Raw genomic sequence first — 20,755 nt, 5'->3', positions numbered from 1 at the left:
CTTTGACAACTACCCTGGCCCACTCCCCTCCCTCCACATCCTCCACTTCAGAAATAAAACCACAGGGTTACATCTGACACCCTAATGAAATAGAGCTCTCACTTCCCCGTCCTCTTCACAACCTAACCTGGCCCAGATCCCAAGCTCCCTCCAGACTGTGCAGTAGTGGGAGCCATGGCAGGGCAGGAAGCAAACGCTCCTTCCGCCTCCCTCTCTCTTGGAAGTGTCACCCTACCTCAGCATACCAAATTTCATGTAATGTTAAAACTCAAACAAATTAGATGTCAAACCCAGTAGCTTGCCATCCAAACCCGAGCTGCTAATCTGCTCTAGCTCTTGTGGTTTAGAGCTTTGAAGAAAATTAAAGAACTTTAACACCAGGCACCTAAAACAGTTTAGTTCTTTAAACTATAACCATATTTCGGACTGTTTGTGGGGAAATGGCCATGAAAGGGGGACACGTGCAACCACTTACTCAGATTTGTTGAGGGCAAGGCTGGTCCAATAGGCTTCAATGGGTGCGCTCACCACGGCATCAAAAAGGACCTCCTGGATCAGTTCCTTATCACCTGTTGGGAGGGACACACTTGAGAAGAGAGCTTTGGCCGGGCCCCAAACAAGGGCACGACAGGCACACCCTGGGCTCATTTTGCAGTGTCTGCAGGCAACTTTCTCACATGGGGTGTTCGTTGCTTTACACATTAATCTCCCACCAGCCGAAAATCTGAAACAGTTCTGACACCTGATATGCCCGCAATACAGGAGCCCCCAAAGCATTTGGATGAGATGATAGTAAGTGGAGCGTCTTGGGTATTTCACACTTTACTTTTCTGCTTTCTCTCCCCACCTAGTAGTTCATGCCATATACCTCAGGCCAACTCTGGGAAGCGGAGACCAAGAGGCAGTACTCTCAGAACGTTTGCTCCTCTTGTCCCCATTTCTGTCCTCTATCAAAATCTGTGAGGCTTTGGGGCCCTGTTTTCATCAGTTGTAAGAAGGGAAAGAGACATGATAATTACATAGCTCCTGGGACTCTTATTTTGTGATTCTGCCCATTTGAGACATTTTCCCCCTTCATTTTAGAAGGGGGGAAATGGGTCCCTATGCAAAGGGGCTCTTGGTAGAGCTCTGTGGAAGCAGCTAAGTCATCAGGGGGATATCATGAGTCTAGCAGAGGCATCGTAGCGCTCCCCAATCACTCCCCAAAGGGGGCAACTAATTATCACACACAGCAGGTCTGTCCTCACGTAGGCTAGGGCCCAAGAAGACAGTGGAGCTCTGTGATAAAAGTAAAAACTGAAAACAACTCACCACCAAAAAGACAATGGATAAACTGAGATACAGTCATGTAATGGAATGCTACGTAGTAATTCAAACGAATGCATTAGAGCTAAATCATCAACACAAATACACTTCAAAAATATAACAAGTGAAACACAAGTTGTAGAACAATACATATATTATACCATATCTAATATATAGTATACTATGTATGTGTGTGTGTGTATATATATATATAAATTTTATAGAAAATAATATACAAATATATTTTGTATATAATATATAAAATAATAAAAATAATCGTACATATTGTGTACGGATGCCTATGCATGTAGTAACAGTACACATGGGTGGGTACAAATACAGGACGGCCATTCTCTGGGAGGGAAGTAGGACTGGGCAGGAGCACTCAGGGACTGCAACATCATTCTGTCATGTCTCAGTCCTTAACAAGTACCTGTAGCAAGTATGGGAAATATTAAGACTTGATAAAGCTTGGGTGGTAGATATAAATGCTTTTTACATATTCTTTTTATACTTTTGTTTTCTAAATATGTCATTTAAAAGGTCAAAGGAAATTTAAAAATTGGGCTTATACGATGACCATCTGATCTTTTCTCTACCAGAGCATATCCCGAAAAATGGATTGACAACATGAAGACGTGGTCAGGGGCCGAATAACCTCCTCCTACCTCTCACAGGGTTGCTGTGGTTATTCTAGAAGATAACATGTGTGAAGAACCCTTCACATCACCTAATTAGTGGTATCTGTGAGGGGTACGGGCAGGGGCCATGCTCATCTGTGGTGAGTCTCCCCTGCCCCGTCTATAGCTACTGCTGCTAATTATGCCAGTGCAGGGTCTGACCTTGCACTGGGTGAGTGTCAGGTCTGCTGCTGCTCTTCCAGCCCCTCTGAACCAGCCACCCGACATTTGTGACTCATTGAGCTCCCTCAGGGGGCAGGTGGAGCAAGGAGAGGCAGCAGATCACACCCCACAAGAGGCAACGTGTCACAGTGGTGATCCCACTCTGGAGAGAACCAGAAGACCTTGATCATGGCCTTGAATGAGACAAGTCCTACTCCCAGCTCCCATGTATCATTTGTGGAATGAGGGAGCTGGATGAGCAGATGCGTACTGCCCCTTCCCAGGTGTAACATTTTCATCCTTTTCAGGTATTTGACTAAACAGTTCAGTAGGGGGATAAATCCAATGCATAGGGTTAAACCAGGATTTGGTTTCTGCAGGATTTTCTGTAACCCACATTCTTTCTCCTGGTCCTACAGGAGGCAGACATTGGGCTGGATGTACTATGATGGACAGTCTCTGGCAAAGCAAAGCTTCCCTTGACACTCAGGCAAAGGATGGCTTTGCGTTCGCTCCCCACGCCCGCCACATGCACACAACGCACAGGTGGAAGCACACTCACATTGGAGCAGAGGTTCTCGGCCTTTGAGGTACAGCCTAATAGCTTCTAACTGAGACAGATGACGGTGCTCTGGGTGTAGGTCAGTGTTGCAGTAGGACCTGAGAACATGACATGGCCCAAAACAAGAGCATGTAAATATGCACAGCATCTTCTGCCAACTTGAAATCAAAGAGGGCACCAAATGCCAACACTGAGGACGAGTTAATTCTTACCATTCGTCTGCCAAGGACACATCAGGGTGTTCTAAGTCATGCAGGCCTGGAGGTCAAAAAGAAGACGTTCATGAGTAGGTGCCACCTGTGTGGGGCACAGACCCCCCCCCCACACACACACACACACCCATCCTCTCGTGTGCTTCAAATGTTCTCGGCCAGGGCCACGGGGCGGTTAAGGGTAGACATCATCCCCAAAGATATCTGCCTGGGAAAAGGGACTCTGCACAAAGGAAACACATTCTCCTCCCAGGCAGAACTCTCTCCCCACTCCACCTCACTCAGCCCCCACTGCCACCTTCCCTGGCTGTGTATCCCAGGAAAGCCTTCACTCCCTGGAGAGAAATGACACAGCAGTGAGTCCTGGGAGAGACGCCTTGCATGGTAGTGGAAACACTGATGTTGGAGTCCCGTGCAGCCTAAGCTGGGAACTGGGCTAGGCCACCTAACTCCTGTGTGATGTTAGCCGGTTCCTTTACATTTCTAAATGTCAGTCTCTTCATGTGCAAAGCAGGAATAATGGTCAGTTAGTCCCTAACTGATGTGTGGTTGTGAGGGTGAAATTATAGGTTGAATGATATGAAATTGCTAATACTCAACTGTTTTGACCAGCAAAAATTGCTAGTAGTCACAGAATCTTAAGTAAAAACACATCATCAGTCTGGAAAGGTAGCTAGGAGAACAGGGGCCTTCGGGGAATTTGGGAGTTTTCCTAGACTGCCTGAGACCACCCCGACTCTGTGAAATCACTCTTTCCCTGTGTCTTCATTTCGATGGGTCATCAGCAGACATACAGTTCTGAGTGATGACCTCGGGGACTCCAGTGATGCTTATAGCCTGTTTTAGGATGTCAGAGTTTCCCAAACGACCAAAAATATCTCACTGCACTCAGGGTTCTAGTTTCCTTCTCAGATACAAATGTATGAAATATAGCAAAATAACTGACCTAGCATCACACACTCCTGCTGGATTTCGCAGGAAGTAGGGGATAAATTAGATAGAATATCATCATATATTATCCAATTGGCCACATCCTGGCTCCGACACCTACTGGTTGGATGATCTTGAGAATGTCACTTCAACTCTTTGAGTTATATTCACCAGGAGATGCAGGTACTAATGCCTAACTCACAGACTCCATGAGAGGATTAAAAGGGGTAGTGATTAGTCCCTAGGACAATCCCTGCATCCATCAGTCCTCTTTTCTTCCCCTCCCTCCCCTTCATTTCATTTATTTACTGAGCATCAACTCAGCACTATTGTACAAAGAACTGTCCCAGGCCCTGTGAATATCGCAGTGAATGAAATAAAAATCATTCCTCTCATGGTGTTTACTTTTTAGTGGCAGGAAAGAGATCTAAGTAAATACATTAAAATACATAGCTTATCAGTTAGTGGTGAGGGCTATGAAGGGAACGAGAGAATTGAGCAAGGCTAGGGAATGCCAAGAGATGGGAAGGGTTGAGAAAGAAAGTTTCAATTTTAGCCACGGAAGTCAGGGAAAGCTTCACTGAGAAGGTGACTTTTAAGCAAAACCCTGGAGGTGAGGGAGAGAGTCATGCAAATAAGTGGAGAGAGTGCTCATGGCAGAAGGAATTGCAAGTGCAAAGGCCCTCACGCGGGATCTTACCTTCCTGGAATACTGGATTAATGATGTCAATTTTATCTATTTTTCTAGTTTCTGTTCTCATCAACTCTCATCCACAAAACCCTCTCTGGCTATATTTATAGGACCTATAGATGATACCATGACAGAAAGATCTTTTTGATGGCTTCCTCATTGAGTTCCTAGGGCACCAAAGAAATTTAATTGTTCTCTACTTCTCTCACCTCTTATTTTTGTTACCCTCCTAACAAAATCACATCTCCTGATGATTGATAACATGGACGAAAATGACATAAGCTCTACTTTATTCCACAACTACTGTGTCCTGCATATAAAAGATGCAGATAAAGTGTCAAGGAGATTCAAAAGAGGAATGATTTCAGCAGGTACAAGTACAGCCCATGCCTTCAACCTCAGTAGCGACTCCTTACACTCTGAGCAAAATCTACCTGCTCACCATCTTTGTAATGTCTGGCACTGGCAAAGCCTGTTGAAAATGCCTGCGTTCTGTGGGGCAACATTCCTTATGGAAGGTCCTACAGCAGTGTAGTTGCCATTCCCCAGGTATTCCTTCTTTCTCCAGGAGCAGAACAGAACAATAATCATGCCTTGGCTCTTCCCGATGACAAGACCCTCTCCTAGTTAGCCCAAGGGGAAGCAGCTTTCTCAGGCTCTATTACTCAGCAAAGTTGGCAGGATTAGAAGCCTTCTTATTTATAGAGGACCAACAGAGAGAGGAAGATCTGACCTCATTTGTGTGGATAACCAGACACTCTCCCCCTTGCTGAGAATTCATACTAATTTCTTGCATGGTGGTTATGGTTAGCTCTGAAATTCTCTCTATGTGACCTCTCAGCCTAACAGCTGTGGAACATACAGGGAGAAGATAGTAACTAAAGAAATGATCCAAAAGACAATGAAAATAACTTGCAGGCCCATGCATTGAGGATTGACGGAGGGAATAGACACGAGAGGTAAATAATCCATTAATAATCTCGCCTCCTATTGTTCTGACCATGGGCTATTTCCTCAGCTGACCTCAGATGGCTTAGACATAAATTTTTTGGCTTCATAGGCAGTGATATCCAAAGCTACACATGGCTCAGAGAGCCAGAAAATTCTAGAATTAAAAAAGAAAAATTAAATACTCAACACATCCTGTTGAGTATCTTGCCAAAGTCAAAGTTGCCTGTTTTCTCTTGCATGTCTCTGGGAAGAGAGGCCACACAATTGATTAGCTCTGCAGTGGGCCCACTCTGGGTTCTGCCCCTGTCACAACAACCCCCTTCACTCTCCCTCCTGATCCTTAAGATCGCACAATCACCCAGTAGACAAAAGCCAACATCTGTGAAACAATGCATGGAGTCAGCTGTAAACCAGAATGCTGTCTATGGAACTTGGCACCTCAGAGACAACCAATCCCATTCTTCATTCTCTGCTATATCTGAGCCACAAGGTGGTCCAGCTTCTGGACATTCCCATTCACTTATAACCCGCTCTAACCAATTGAAACCTGACTTGTAACTGACCTTCCTGCCCTTGGTCATACTTCCTGAGGACACCCAGAAAGAACACTGGTCTGGTCCAACTCCTTTTCCGTGGAGATACAAAATTCAACACCCAGACTGGGGAAGGGATGTACTCGAGGTCACTCGGGAGTAAAGCCCTTCGGAGGCCAGCCCCACGTGAGCTGGTGATACTGAGATAGGTAACTTCTCTGAGCTACTGGGTTGTTGGGAGATAAAAAGGACAGTAAGGGTGTGAAGCAATTCTAAAGTTTAAAAGGCTATCCCAACTGCTACCACTTAGTGGGAGTTTACAGTGCACTGATGCTTTATGAAGACAAGAGGATCCGGGATTCGCAAGGTGCTATGTACCCCTCTGAACCATGGAAATCATTTGAATGATCCTATTTCCCTTGGGACCCCGGCTGCCATGAAACACAAGTGAAATTGTGGCTCAACTATGGAGGAGACTAAGCCTTGCATATTTTTGTTTTCATTTTTTTCCTTTCGCTTGAGGCTTTACACACATTTGTATTTCTCCTGGTACGGATTTTTATGGATGAGAAGAATACAGTTAGTGGATGATTCCTACGCGTGGACTCAACAACTCTGTGAATTAAAGCAGAATGTAAATAAATGAAATCGCAAGGAAGGCCACCACCTGTCCGAGTTCCCACCATTCTGAATCAGTCTCGGAAAGTGAGATAGCGTCACGTGGGCCATCCGTCGAGTCAAATGCCCAGGAATTGGACAGAGGGCTGGGCAGATGGGCAAGTTCTTCCTTTAACCCAGGGGTGGGCTCCGGGGCTTTCTTCCCACACTAGACAGTAAGACTGATCAAGGCAGCGTCTTACCTTCTTCGATGGTTACATTTCCTCGGAAGAAATATTTCCCATGGCCTCTGGAGAGCGCCACACCTAAACTGTGCAGAGAAACAAAGCAGACCTTGAAATTCATGGCATTGACTGGAATAGACTTGTGGGCTAACTTTATTTTCCATTTTCACATTTCCATTTCATATTCTGTAAACAATTTTTCCAACAGTTTATTTTGAAAACCCCACTGATTATAGTTGGTGTTGGTTCTTCTTAGGTTCAATCAGCTGCTTCAAAGTAATTTTTCTGATTGGAAGTGCCAGAAACAATTGGCTGCGCTCATGTGTTTTTAAAGAGGTGTGGCAAACTGCTCAGCCCTCCAGCCAGTCCTCTCTTAGACACCCTCAAAGGGGTCACTTGCCCTGCTCTTCACTACCACCTTACACACCCCTGCCCTACACTCAGCCACAGATGGGTCTTTCCAGACCTTAAGAGTTTGGGACCAGGGGAAATTAACCCTTTCTTAAGGACAAAAAGGAAAACTTCTACCACCACTTAAATGTGGCCACATTATTGCGTTGTGGGCTTCTTGCTCAACCCTCTCCCTCATCTAAATAGATTTTTCACACTCACTGGCTTGCTTTAAGCTCCTTTCTGTTTCTGCCGAAAGTAAGAGAATATGTTTTGAAAACACAGTCTCTCCACTTGGCAAACCTACTCAGTGGTCATGTATTCCCTGGATTGCTCTGGTTCCGAATGTAATCCAGCCACGACCCCGGCAGTATCTGACAACAATGCCATAATTTATTTTTCAGATTAATCTATCGTTGGTAAATTCTTTTCTCTCCTTGGCTCTGTGAGGCAGCAGCTCAGGAACATGAAGCAGCCCCAGTGAAACAACTTTTTACAAAAGGTGTTCTATACAACACTAAGCTAACAGTCGTGGGAGACTTTAGAATGCCACACACGCATCTGTAAGCAGGCGATGAGGCAAAGCCATTTTTCAGGACTGTTACAAAGAGAAATAACAGGATTCAAAGGTAGACAAGCACAGAAGGACAGTTCAGGGAAATTAAAATGGAAGCACAACATGGAGGAATGGATATGCTATTCCCAAGTTTGAAGGATTTTATTTTTTTTGGGGGGTCATGGAAATAAAAGGTGAAATGGTACTCACTAGGCAGCAAGTTAGATGGCTAAGGACCCTGATAACCCTCTGAACTTGTCTTTCCACCCTTAGTTGGAACCCCAAAGCTTATTTGCTTGATAATGAGATGCAAAGCCATGACAAATTGAGTGAGTTCTCCTAGGTGAGCCTGAACCATCTTCCCCCTCTGGAAAACAAAAACAAAAGCAGCCTGGGAAAAGCCCCTTCCTCACTCTTTCCAGCCTTTTGGCAGGGTGTTTGGTTATCTTCAGATGATGAGCTCTGAGAGTGTCAGCAGGTTTTGTACAAACACAACTGATGGGTCTGATGGAATGTCCATGTATTATGGTCAGCTCTACCTGAAAGGAGTACCCTTGATGTCTGTATAATAGTAGTCATTTGTCATCACCAAAACCCGTTTCTAGATTGAAAAAAAAAAAGTCGTAGAGAAAAGAAAACATGGTTAGTCTGCTAGGTGAAGTTTTCAGAAATAAATAAAAATAAATGGACACACTATGATTAGGTTAACTACATGAATCTTGTTTGAGATAAGTAAAGACAAGAGAAAAATGATCTCAGCGAAAGATATTTATTCCAGATAGAGCTTTCAAAGCTCATTTTTCACAGTGGTTTGTTTTAAATTAAGCGGCAAGAATGTTTGAGAAAAATATACCCCTTTGTCCACTGTCTTCTTCACCTCCATGGAAAACTTCCCAGTCTTTCGATTCACCATGGCGTTTCTTAACTAACAGGATAAAAGAAAATGGTGTTAGTTCTTCCCCAGGTTACCATGTCATCTGGACACCTTGCATCCTCCAGCTCGGGAACACACTTGACGGCTTGTGTAAAGAGAGGTACGGTGGCACTGGGCTGTTTCTCATTGAACCTTGGGTCCTTTTGCAGTAAGTCTGCATATTACATTCAGAACTCTAAAACAGGGCTTCTGAAGAATAAACAACCAACGGCTGTTGTATAGGGGAGAGAGGCTAACTACAATAAATAAATGACTTTCAACTTCAATTTGGGGTGCTCGTGTAAACCTCAGGGCAACAACGACAAAAAAGCCTGTGCAATGTTGATGAATCCTGAGAGACAGAGAACCAACCCCCAGAAACCCTTGAACACACTCAAGAAGCAAGAATGTCTCTGGGGACAAGTGAACATTTTCAAAAAGGGTATTGGTTTGTCATGGAGAAATCATTTCTCAAAACTTAATCAAGTTGAAGATGTTTTCCTATATAGTAGTTTAAAAACAAAACAGAACGAAAAAGCCAGCCATTTGGAAGACAGGGATGTGATGACTATAGTATGAATAGCATGAATCAGCTTCAAACGCTCTCTTACTCACGCTGAAGGGCAGTGAACAGGGAGACCCTCTATCTGATTTTTGGAGGTCCCATGTGGAACAGTGAGCCTGGCTCCCTCCCCCCACCCCGGCTGACCTCTTCTAATTATGTGTGGCCCTTCCCCGAGTTCAGAGAAGGACAGCAGACACAGTGATGAAAGATGTGCCGTCATGGGCACCAATGGGAGACGACAGGGAAGGCCATTTAATGGACTAGGAGCAAATGCTGACATGCCACAGCCTGTCAGGAAAGGCACTTTCCCAGTCCCGTGCCTTTTTATTTTTTTTATTCTTTCCCTTCTTTCTTCTATCAGGAGCTTGAATAAGATCTGGCCGATAGAAAACTGCAATGCTTGCAAGTAACCTAAATTTGATTCGGGTTTGTCTAGATTTGGGTTCACGTTCCCATCTTCTGTGTGAGAGAGTAAAAGCATAATTTTTAGCTGGAGGCATGTATAAAATAAAACATATATTTTACTCTAGATATTTTTTAACAACACATAATGGGCATTTCTGGAAATATTTTCCCATTTTAACTTTTGTGGTTTTGGATGGGGAGAGCTGGTCCTAATTACGTCTACTTTCTAACTTTTAAGAACGGCTCGATTTATCTTGAACATGGTTTTCATTTTTCCTTTCTCGTGCCTGCCTAAAGCCATTTGGGACCTTCCCCTCTCACATACCCCAGGCAAGTCAGAGATTAGGTAAGCTCTCCATGCCTCCGTGCCACCCCACCCCCAACTCCCAGTAGCACAGAACAATCAGCGTGGGGGGATTCAAGGCCAGGGTCACCAATGCTTTCTAGAGGCAAATGCTTTCATGATTTATGTAGTCTCTCTCTTTTCTTCAATAGTAATGAAAATAGGCCACACCTATTGAACATCTACTTGTGAGGCAGGATAGCACTGCAGTTAAGAAATGGACTGGGGAGCCAAAGCTTTATGATATTGGACACATCACCTACCCTCTCTGTGCCTCAGTTTCCTTGACTGCAAAATGGAACGAATGACAGCAGCTATCTCACAGAGTTGTAGTGAGGATTTGGGGAGTTGATATTTACTAGAGTGCCTGGTACCCCTTAAGCATTCGACATATGTTAGCTACTCTCTACCATCATCATCATCCTCGTCATCCTCACTTTTCTTTACTGTCAGACCTCTCCCAATAGCTTCATGAATCAGCATTCAAACTTGAGCTTGTTTGACACAGATGACCACGCTCGAAAACAATGGTTTTCAAACTGTTTTGATTGTGAGTCACGTAAGAAATACATCTTCTCTGATGATGCCCTCTGACATCTGCTATTGTAATAGATTCCATTGCTTTTAATTGCTGCTCATGAACAACTAAATGGATTTTGTGACTCTCTCCCAACTCCCCAGGTTGAAAACGACTGCTCTTAACTACCTTTGGGTTAGCACAGACTGAAAAAGAGGCAGCCCAAGGTAAAGAGAAATAATCCAGGATATCAAAGGCTCAAGTTTCAAGTTTTACCAATGACACATACCACTGTCCTGTGACCTGTCTGTGGCTCGATTGCTTCTTCTTTCACTCATTCTGTCAAAACTGTTCATGACTGAGGACTTCCAGACCCCCGTCAGGTATGGTATAAACTGTGTTTCTTAGGAGGCTTGGATAATACAGATAGATACTGAGCTCTTACTATGTGCCAGGCACAGGTTTGAAAACGCTCAAAATCATCTCCTAAGGTACCATTATTATCCCTGTTTTATAGGTGGGGAAACTGAGTCACAAAGTTAAGACACTTGCCAAGGTCACACCGGCTCTCTGCCTTGAGCCCATGCTGTGACTTCTAAATCAGGAGAGAATGCATTTGGACAAATTTAAAGCATTAAAATAAAAACTGTGTAGTATGAATATGAAAATTATATATTGTTATTTCTGGATTTTTTTTTTTTTTAATCAACGAAAAAGTTTTAAACATTGACCGTGCAGTAGTCTGAGGTTTTAGTGTCCCAGCAGGCTCTCTCACAGGTTACAGGTCCTGTGGTCTGGGATTGACGGGAACGTGGTTTTCTGTCCTCACTGACAGAGTCTGGATGGTATGTGGGTTGGTGCTTTTTCAATAGACGGGCAAGTGAGAATACAGCCCTGTGAAGCTGGAGCCGTCCAGCAATGTTACTTTTCCATCTGAGGAGAGTGAGGCTTGAGAAGGGAGGGCAACGTGCCCCAAATGCTATGGTAAGTCAGTGGCACCACCAGTCCCAGGGTCTAGGTTCCAAGACGGTACCTGGAGCAGGAGCGGGAGTAGCGGAGAGTACCGTGCTATCCGCCCAGGCGCAGCAGGAAAGGTGTGGCTGACGGTGCTGCTCAGAGCTGTGCGAACATCCCTGGAATGTGCCACGGCCTCGGTTATAGCAACTGAAGAAATGAAAATGGCCTGGCAGAGGAAAATCTCCAAACAGTGTGGGTGTGCTCATATGTTAGAATATTATATAGTTGTCAAAAAGTCACAAGTGCAGATGTTCCACTTACCACATAGTCAAAGCAAAACAAATTAAAGTGTCGATGGTATACCTTTATTTCCCCTATCAGGTATCAAACATCTGTAAGTGTGTTAATGCAGCAGACATGAAAGCAGCTTTCACCACAATGTGGCCGGTAAAATAAAGGTCTCCAGGCCTTGCACAGCAACCTGGAGACTGGGATCAGGCTCCCCGTCTCCTCCCTCTGGCCCTGCATGACTCAGGTCAGACTTGCTTCCCCAGACCCCATAGTGAGTCTGTCTTACGCATCTGCTCCCTGAGGCTGAATCAGTTTCCCTGACCATTCAAAGTACCCTCTGTACTAACGACCATTATAGCTGGTGGCCATGCTTCTGGTTCGACTGGGAACCTACAGCTCTTCTCTTATGTTAGAGTTCCTTAAGGAAGCTTTCCCCAGAGATTCATAGATCACTGAACGTTGTGTTTATAATTACATAATGGTAGCTTGTTCCCCTAATGGTGGTTCAGCATCCACATCAGAACATGAACCTCACCTTCCCGGGGGGAAAGGTGGATGCGATTCCAAGCCCCAGTCACATGCAACCCTGGTGAAGCCACCAGATGAAAGGGGAAGGGAGAAGCACTGGAAAAACAAGTCTGCTATTGCCAAAGCAGCTTCCAACCAGAATATGAAAAGAGACTCGGCACAAAACAGCTACACAACAAAATCCTCTCTCTCTTTCCTTCTGTTTGGGGTTTCAGGGGGCAGGTGGGCTATGCTGGTTTGGGGACTCAGGGCTCAAGCATGAGATGCAGAGATACTGGGACGGGTGTAAAGAAGAATAAACGAAATGGCCAAATGTCTCAGAAATATGCCTTCGGAGAAGAGGTTTATAGGGCTTTGGGAAGAAATGACTCAGAGGAACCTTTCCTTCAGAGTCATCCCAAGTAAGAAGAAAGCGAGTTGACCGGAGGACAGTAGGAAAAATGGCTGACACCGCAACACAAGGATTTCAGCTGGACTGGAGGCAGAACGTGATGGAGCTGTGTTCACAACACCATGTGGCAAGCACTGCTGAGCAGCTACATGCCAGGTACAACCCATCCTTCCTGTACCACTCAGGGAAGGACAACATACACATAAGGTACTGATGGAGAGTCTTCACGGACTTTTGGGCTCAGGAGTTCTGAGGTACACCAACATGGTCAAGAGCTCTGGGGCCAGACTGCCTGGATTGGAATCTACACTCAGTGCTCTTGTACCACTTCAGCAATTCTCTGCCTCAGTTCCCCAGCGTGTAAAATGAGAACAGCAACACCACCAACTTCACAGAACTGTTGTGAGGAATAAACAATTTTGTCCATATAGATAGCACTTAGAATAAGTAGGAAGAACTCAATATGTGGTAATTATTTATATTAGCTTTTTTCTGTCTGTAGAAATAATCGTGTTCATGGTGGTAAGTTTGGGGATGACTAAAAGATAATAGACATAAGATAAAAAATTATCCTTAATTCCTTCAGCCGTCTTTGGGAATTTATAACCAAAGGATAAACACCATTTTAAAGATTTTTTTTTTTCCTTCTAAGAGGTGATCAACACCAATGAGTCAGACTGGGCTTTGCATGTTTCAGGGTCCCTTCCTGGCTCATGTGTCCTCCCCAAATCTGTCCTACTCATTGTATTGTTGACACGATGCCTAACTCATCCTAGAGCCAGGAAGTCCCACCCATTCTCTTCTAAATGATTTCTAATGTTTTTCTTTTTTCTTATTTTAATTTTAACCAGTCTATTTTGCATGTGTATTAATAGTATGTGACTTCACTTCTTTTTGGAAGTGCACAGTGTCTAGGTTATAAATATCGTCATTATTCAACAAAAGCTTCGTTGCCAAGGGAGGTGGGGTGCTCCTTCCGAGAGGTTCTCTGCAGCTAGGCCAACTCATGCTGATTCCTCCTCAATGGCTTTTGCTTGGCTGGTCTTTCCCAGATCTTGATCTAAAGCCTACACCCTCTGCTACTTACACACAAGCCCCAATGGCAGACATATGGACATATAGGATCTTGTGTAGACTTCACAAAGATGCGTTGCCTAGATTTCAGATTTCTCCAATCAATGGAGTGCAAATCCCAAGGAGAGAAATGGTGACTTGGGTTTTCCCAATCAAACATGCTGATCATGAAGGAATTCACATTTCAAGTGGGTCTTGCTTGCAAGGTGACAAGAGACTCAAACCAAAGAGACAACCCCAGACTGATTCGTGCAGAACAAGAGCATGGGACTTGCTGGAGATGTGGGAACCCCACAGGTAGATGGTAGAACCCACTCCTCAGAGTCAGAGGAAGGTGAGGAACGTGCACTCAAGGCTGGGAATCTGAGGTTGTACAGCTCCGAGGAGAAAGGAAGAAAGGGCAAGGAAATAAAAAAGCATTTTCCAAAGCATTATTAGTAAAAGGAGATATTACATCATTAAAAATGAACCGGGGCACAGGTGATGACTAGAGTGAGCCATGCAGTAAATCTCTTCAAATAACAGGCAACGCAGAAGTGAGTGTCAGCTGAGTGTTAACCAGCACAGGGAGGGTTTCCTGGACGTGGGGACTCTGAAGTAAGAACGAGCATAATCAAGTTTGCCTTCCATATTAATTAAAGTGGGGAAGATGAGGGATGGGGAAGTATGTTGACAAGGTACACGCCTTCTGGGAAAGAAAACAAAAAGGCTCGGTTAAGTCAAAATAAAGCAACAGATGAAGATGGAAGAGAAAGGAAAACAATGGCATACACCCTTCAAAGATACATGACAGGTTAGCAACATTCATTAATGAGAAAATCACCTCAGGACTGATGATGCTGAGAATAACGCAAGCGATGGCTGCCACTCACAGAATGCTCACCATGTCCACACAACAATGGAAAACACTTTCATATCGTTCAATATATGAACACATCTAATATTCAAAACAGCCCGATGAGGTAGATGCTATTTATCATCACACTCGTTGCAGCAAAAAACCCAAACAAACAAACAAACAAAACCGAGGCACAGACAGGTTAATTGCTTTCCCAAGACCAACAGCCAGCAAACAGCAGATTTTAACCCAGGAAGACTAATCGCTGAGTTGTGTTCCTCACAACGGGGCTAGTCAGCTTCTTGGTATGAGCAGGTTGGAAAGGTAGGATGTATACATTACAGGCAGCATGATCAAAAGAATCTGGCATGAATCCTGACAATATTTAAAGAACAAGAAAATATAAAACTCTATCAGGCCATTAAGTTGACATGCTGTCAGGCCACTGGCATGTGGGCCGAAAAGTGCAGACGAGGAAGTAGCTTTATCAAACGGAGAAGTTATTTTGTCTGAATTGGGGTTTAAAAAGACAGTACAGATGAAGAAGGAAGTAGGTTAAATTTCTGAAAGAGATGTGACGTCTGCATTTTATAGATGAGGAGGAAAATCAGAGATTTACACTTGCTGAGATGTCCAGGGAGAAGAGGATGTGAGGAGAATAAAAGCTACAGTGAAAGAAGTATAAAGCTGGCCATGTTTCTGGAAGGCGTGAGAACCCAGCCTGGAACTTCAAATGGTTCCCGTCAACATCTCTTTGGAAAGCAGGACAGACTGAGGGATGGAAACAATGCTGACTTGACTAGGAAACTTAAGAAAAGACCCTGGACAAATCAGGGAGGATGCAGGTAGAAGATATGGCCTTGGCAATGCAGAGAAAGTGAAAAGCAAGGATCCGGTCAGAAATACCTGGGTAGTTAGAATTTAAATAAGGATCGTCCGCCTGGATTCACACAAAGGTAGTGAAGGGACCTAAATTTTGCCACCCTGAAGCTGCCTTTTGGGATATTGATTTTAAATTGTTTATTAAGAAACAAGACTCAGAAAGAACCTCTGACCCTCCCTGCTTCCTGTCCAAGAGATTCAGACAGAGAAACCTGCTTCAGGAAGGGAACCTGGGTTTAATCACCTTAAGAATCGTCACCCTAACAATAGTCAGGAAGATTCCAAGCCTCTTAGCTAGATAACCCTGTGTCCCATCTTTCCGAGCTGCCCAGCAAGAATTTCCCTGCCATGTGAGGTCTGCTCTTCCTCAATTACCTGTAAATCACCCATTCTTACGTCTGAAATCTCAGACTCCCATCCTCCCTCTTTTCTCCTTTGTCCAAAATGTTTCATATACCCAATGTTGCTTTGCTGTCTTCGGAATTGTCATGCTTACTTGTATGTGAATTCTCCATGCGCATGATTAAAACTTTGATGTTTCTCCTGTTAATCTGTCTCTGTTAATTTGATTATTAGCCCAGCTAGAAGAACTTAGAAGGTGGGAGGAAACGTTTTAATATAGATATAGATATATACTTTTAGCCCCCAGAGCAACCATGTCTAACAAATCTGATTTAATGAGGAAGTATCAAGATGACGGACGAGAGTGAGTTGTGAATTGTGAGCATAGGAAAGTTTTTGAAACAGTACCAGAGGCTGACTCTGTGTGGGGAATAAGCAAGTGTGCCACTGCAGTGTGGCTGCTGAAGGGGGAAAGGCTGTTACTGCCCAGGAGAAGGGGTGGCCAGCCACGCAGTCCTGGCTGCCCTTCAGAAACATGAATTGTGCCCATGAAATTCTGATAGGTGACTTCTGGCCCTGTCTTCACACAAGGCAGAGCCACAGCCAGACCCCTGATAGTGGCAGGTCCCATCCACTAAAGAAGAGTCTGTATTAATGAGCTGCTGAAGGGACCAGAGCCCACCATGGATGGTTTCTGCAGACTGTGCAAAGCAGGCAGCGGGGTGGCTGTTTGCAACTGGTCTGACCAGCAGGAGAGTATAAAACTCCAAACTCAGTAAAAGGGCCCATTGTCTCCAAGTCCTCTGGTGGCCAGGTGTCGCTCTGGTGGGCCTCTCAGTCTGCTCCTGGGGCAGCCTCCAGGTACAGAAGTGGGTACAGTGGGGCTCCCTCCTCACCAGGCAAGAAAACAAATCACTTACCACATCATCTCGGTCTTCCCATTCCACCTCGGAGAGGTCAACGCTGCTATAGTTAGGTTTCCTTCGCTTTTTTCCTTCTTCGTACTAGCAGTGGGAAGAGACAGAACACACACACACACAAAACATTTCAATGAGATCCCCAGCCGGGGCAACTTTTAAACACTCAAGTCTTGTTTTGAGGACAGAGACTATGAATGGAGGGATACCAGTGAGACAGCCAGTTGGGTGACAGTCCTAGGGGTTTTAAATGGCAGGGACACTGAGGCCAGATGCCTGTAAACATTTGCTCTGAGCTGGGAGAATATACGAGTCAACTCTTGGATTGATATGAATTCACCTAGTGGACTCCTTGGCTCTAAACACACCAGATGCAAAGCAGAGATTTTCTTCTCCTTGGATGGTATGTGTGTGGGTTGGGGGAGAGCCTTTTCCTCTACTCCAAAGCTTTAAAAACCAGCCCTTCATAACACAGGAAAGAGCGTCTTACATATGTTTACCAAATACCTAGTGGTATTGCTCTGTGTTTTATAGTTCTCCCACCCCTACCTCCTGTCTCAAATATACTCCATACTCCTTGGCTAGGCAACAAAAAGCACTGATCTCCGCAGTTGGGTTCAACATCTTGGTAACAGTTTGCAGACACACACACCCTCCTACCTGCCGTCACACTGGTCATAGCAGCCTTGAGCTAAGCACGGCTGCTTCATCCAGAGTAGGTGTGGGTACTGGGAATCACTGCCACATTTAATGGCCATGAGGCCGTTTCTCTGGGAAAGCTGACGAGTGCATTAATAACTATGGATGTCGTTTTGGTTTTTTCCCCCCTAAATCACTGGTGTTAGTCACCCTGTGAGCCTGCCATTTTATCAACTGGACGTTCTTGTGTCCAGACGTTCCTGTGTCTTGGGGCCTTTCGTGTTGGCAGTCGGGGTGTTTATAATGTAGGGAAGTCTGCCCTCTACTGCAGGCTAAGGAAAAGCAACCCTTTTACAAGTTCCTAAGCTATGGCTAAAGGCATATGGGGGGGGGGGGGTGTATATATATATATATATATATATATATATATATATATATATATATGCACACACACACACACTCACCGGAGGTGCCAAAAATGTATATACATGACTTGCATTCAGCTTTTATTATTGATATATATTGAGTATTACAATTTTAATATAGTTTTTTCCTTTCTTAAAATGTGTACACATTTTTTGGCACCCTTTGTGTATGTATATATGTGTGTGTGTGTGTGTGTGTCTGTGTATGGATAGTTTTTTTCTTTTTCACTTTTGTCTCTGAATTGGTCATCTTTTGATTTAATTAGTAAGGTTCTATGTGAGATACAGTGTCCCTCTAAGTGTTTCAAGATCTCAAAACCACAGGTTACCATTTTGGACACTACTTGACTACTATGGAAACAGGTGCTGAAGGCACACCAGACATGAAGGAGAAAATCCCTGCCAATAGCTTGACCTGAACAGGTCTACACTGGCCCCCAGTGAAATCTAGGGGACAGAGACCAGACAGTGAGTCACTATGGGGCGAAACACAGCCAGGGGATGTTTCCTGCTCTCTTTTTTTCTGCATTTCGACTGCATTTCAGGAATCCCGAGACATCTCTGGATTCTGCCCACCCCCAACACCCAGGAAGGACTCCTCGCCTTTAAGGAGCAGTGGGCCTTGACCTCCCCTGGTCAACTGCCCTCCCACTCCTTTCTCTCAGGATTCCAATTAACAGAAGTTCACGGTCAGTTTTATGACATCAGATCCACTCCAGATGAAGAGGAAGGGAAGTGGTTCCCTCAGAAGCTGTTCTAAATGATAGCAGATTCTCAGTTGGATGCTGTTATGGAAAGTTCGTGTATGCATGCAAGCTCTGGTCCTCATGAGAGTCTCAGAGTGAGGCGGCGTGATGGGGGAGGGGCACATCATGCTCAGACTCCTCCCCGTGAGGCGCTAGAGTCGGACATTCTTGGGTCATTGTTGCCTGTGCTAATGGCTCCCAAGCCCCATTTAGTAAGCATGATTACTGAGAGCCGCTAGGCACCCCAGGAGTTCCTGCGGGCCAGCTTCTGACTGCACTTTTACACAAGTTCTCTGACTGCACAAGTTCTCAGGTCGCCTAATGCTACGTCTAAACTGTCTTTTTGGTGAAAGTTCTTCCTTTGGTGGCTTCAAAATGCTCCTTCATTCATTTATTCAACCTTCGTTTACTGGACACCTAGTAAGTTTAAGGTACTAAGGCTAAACAGTCAATTAAACAGTGTTTCATTCTTTCCCAAGGACTTGTGTGCAGTTTATCACCCTTACCTCTGCCTCCGTAAGGTGAATTTATCTCCCATCATGCATAGGGGAAGATGGGCTCCAACAAGATAAATAACAAATTCAATAACAAGTTTGATGAGATCATATTGCCAGCCTAGGGAAGGACACCCCGGCCTACCTCAGCCCTGACCAACTTTTCATGGCTAAGCTTCATGTTATTTCAAACACTGTTAGAGATTAAAAAAAGAAAAAGAAGAAGAAGAAAAGAAAAAAACCCAAGTTCCAGAGTACCAAATGTTCCTTCATCCTTGTAATACTTTTGTATGAAAAAGTGTCCACCTGTCTTTGCCAGAAGAGGAGAGCATAGGGATCCTGCCACTTCCTGGGCGTGTGACTGAACAAGGCGCCAAGCTACTCTAAGCTTCCTTTCTCTCATTTGCAAAATGGGAAAAGTAAGAGCAACTCCACAGCCAACATAGGTTGAGAGGATTAAATAGATACTGTGTGTAAAGTGACAAACACATTTCTAGGCACGAAATAAACCCTTACTATGTAGCGAGCATGATTCCTGAGAGCTGCACCCTTTTTGGGGAAGACACAGGCTCACGGTATACAACTATCTGATGTCTCATTTCCGTGAAACGAAGGGGACCCATTCAGTAAGTTTGCAGGTCACTTCTGCAAACCGTAGGCAGGCAAGTGATGTTTGTTGAAGAGGATGGTGTCAGACAATCACAAATATATGTCTTCCTTTGGTGTGTACCTTACACACCAAGAGTGGTGTACTCAGCACCAATTTGGGACTCAAGGCATTCTTGGCAGAAAAACTTATACATGTGCTAAAGAACCCAAGTCCTTTTAAATGGCATCTGGCAAAAGTGGAATTGCAGTGAACCCTTGACTTCTGACCATTCCTGAAGGTCTTCCTTGATTTTCTTTTTTCTTTTTGTAACCACTCAAGAAATGCAGTATATTATACTACTGGTATTCAAGAAGCTTGGAGAGATTGGAGAGTGAGGGAAAGTAAGATTTCCCAGCATACTGATCAATAAGTCACCATATTCCAGCAAGTCTCTATAATTTAGTTTCACTGAAAGAAACAGACAGGACTGGGGATATTCCCTCTGGACCTGCATTTGAGGAATGCCACATCCCTAATGTCTGCTTAACCAGGTATGTGAAGCAGGTCTAAAACACTTTCCATTGGGGTCTTTATTAATGGGTTAGCGCCTTTAGAATATAAACAGTGATGTAGCACAGTGATTAATTTGGGTGAGAACAGGAAGTCAGTGGGCTGTCGCATGTATAATACAGGTTGAGGGTGATGCGTAAATAGCATAATGACCCCAAATCCACCTTTATCTTTTCCCCCAGTAGGAAACTTATTAAATGGCTAAAGATCAGACCTTCTTTAGGAAGACACCTGTGCTGTGACTTGCCACCACCCAATTCCCCACATTTTCCACGGTAATCATTTTTGTTTTCCTACAGGGAACCCCGTGGACCCTGCTCTCAATATAGTTAGTGAAGGTTTAGAGGTAGGAACATGTCCTGAGCATGTGAAGACCCAGATTACCCCCAGGGTACAGTGCTTAGTTCAGGTCTAGGGACATAACTCAGGCAAACCCAAATGAGACTCCGCCTGGAATGTTTTCCTGGATTTATCTAGAAAAGGGGGTTCTTCACCCATTAGCATCACTAAGGAGG

The 20,755-nt window shown here is 44.4% G+C and overlaps 1 protein-coding gene across 3 annotated transcripts in view; it reads right to left on the bottom strand.

Annotated features, from left to right (window-relative positions):
• Nucleotides 1-20,755, bottom strand: part of CACNA2D3 (calcium voltage-gated channel auxiliary subunit alpha2delta 3) — an 837,281-nt gene that overhangs the window by 165,301 nt on the left and 651,225 nt on the right. For all 3 annotated transcript variants that reach the window (XR_002136724.3, XM_088798500.1, XM_088798501.1), the window contains 7 exons: nt 16,781-16,864; nt 8,668-8,739; nt 8,354-8,415; nt 6,887-6,954; nt 2,922-2,967; nt 2,710-2,807; nt 476-569 (listed from right to left, as the gene is read on the bottom strand). Coding sequence is in view for 2 of the 3 variants with exons in the window: in XM_088798500.1 (XP_088654626.1) it covers nt 476-569; nt 2,710-2,807; nt 2,922-2,967; nt 6,887-6,954; nt 8,354-8,415; nt 8,668-8,739; nt 16,781-16,864 (524 nt within the window). In the remaining variant the exon portion in view is untranslated. The remainder of the gene's footprint in view (nt 1-475; nt 570-2,709; nt 2,808-2,921; nt 2,968-6,886; nt 6,955-8,353; nt 8,416-8,667; nt 8,740-16,780; nt 16,865-20,755) is intronic.

This window comes from Rhinolophus sinicus, chromosome 5, assembly GCF_057876585.1.
Source record: "Rhinolophus sinicus isolate RSI-liver-muscle chromosome 5, RSI-T2T, whole genome shotgun sequence".
NCBI classification, from domain to species: Eukaryota; Metazoa; Chordata; class Mammalia; order Chiroptera; family Rhinolophidae; genus Rhinolophus; species Rhinolophus sinicus.
The sequence above is the reverse complement of the archived record's forward strand: the minus strand, read 5'-3'. Positions and strand labels throughout refer to the sequence as shown.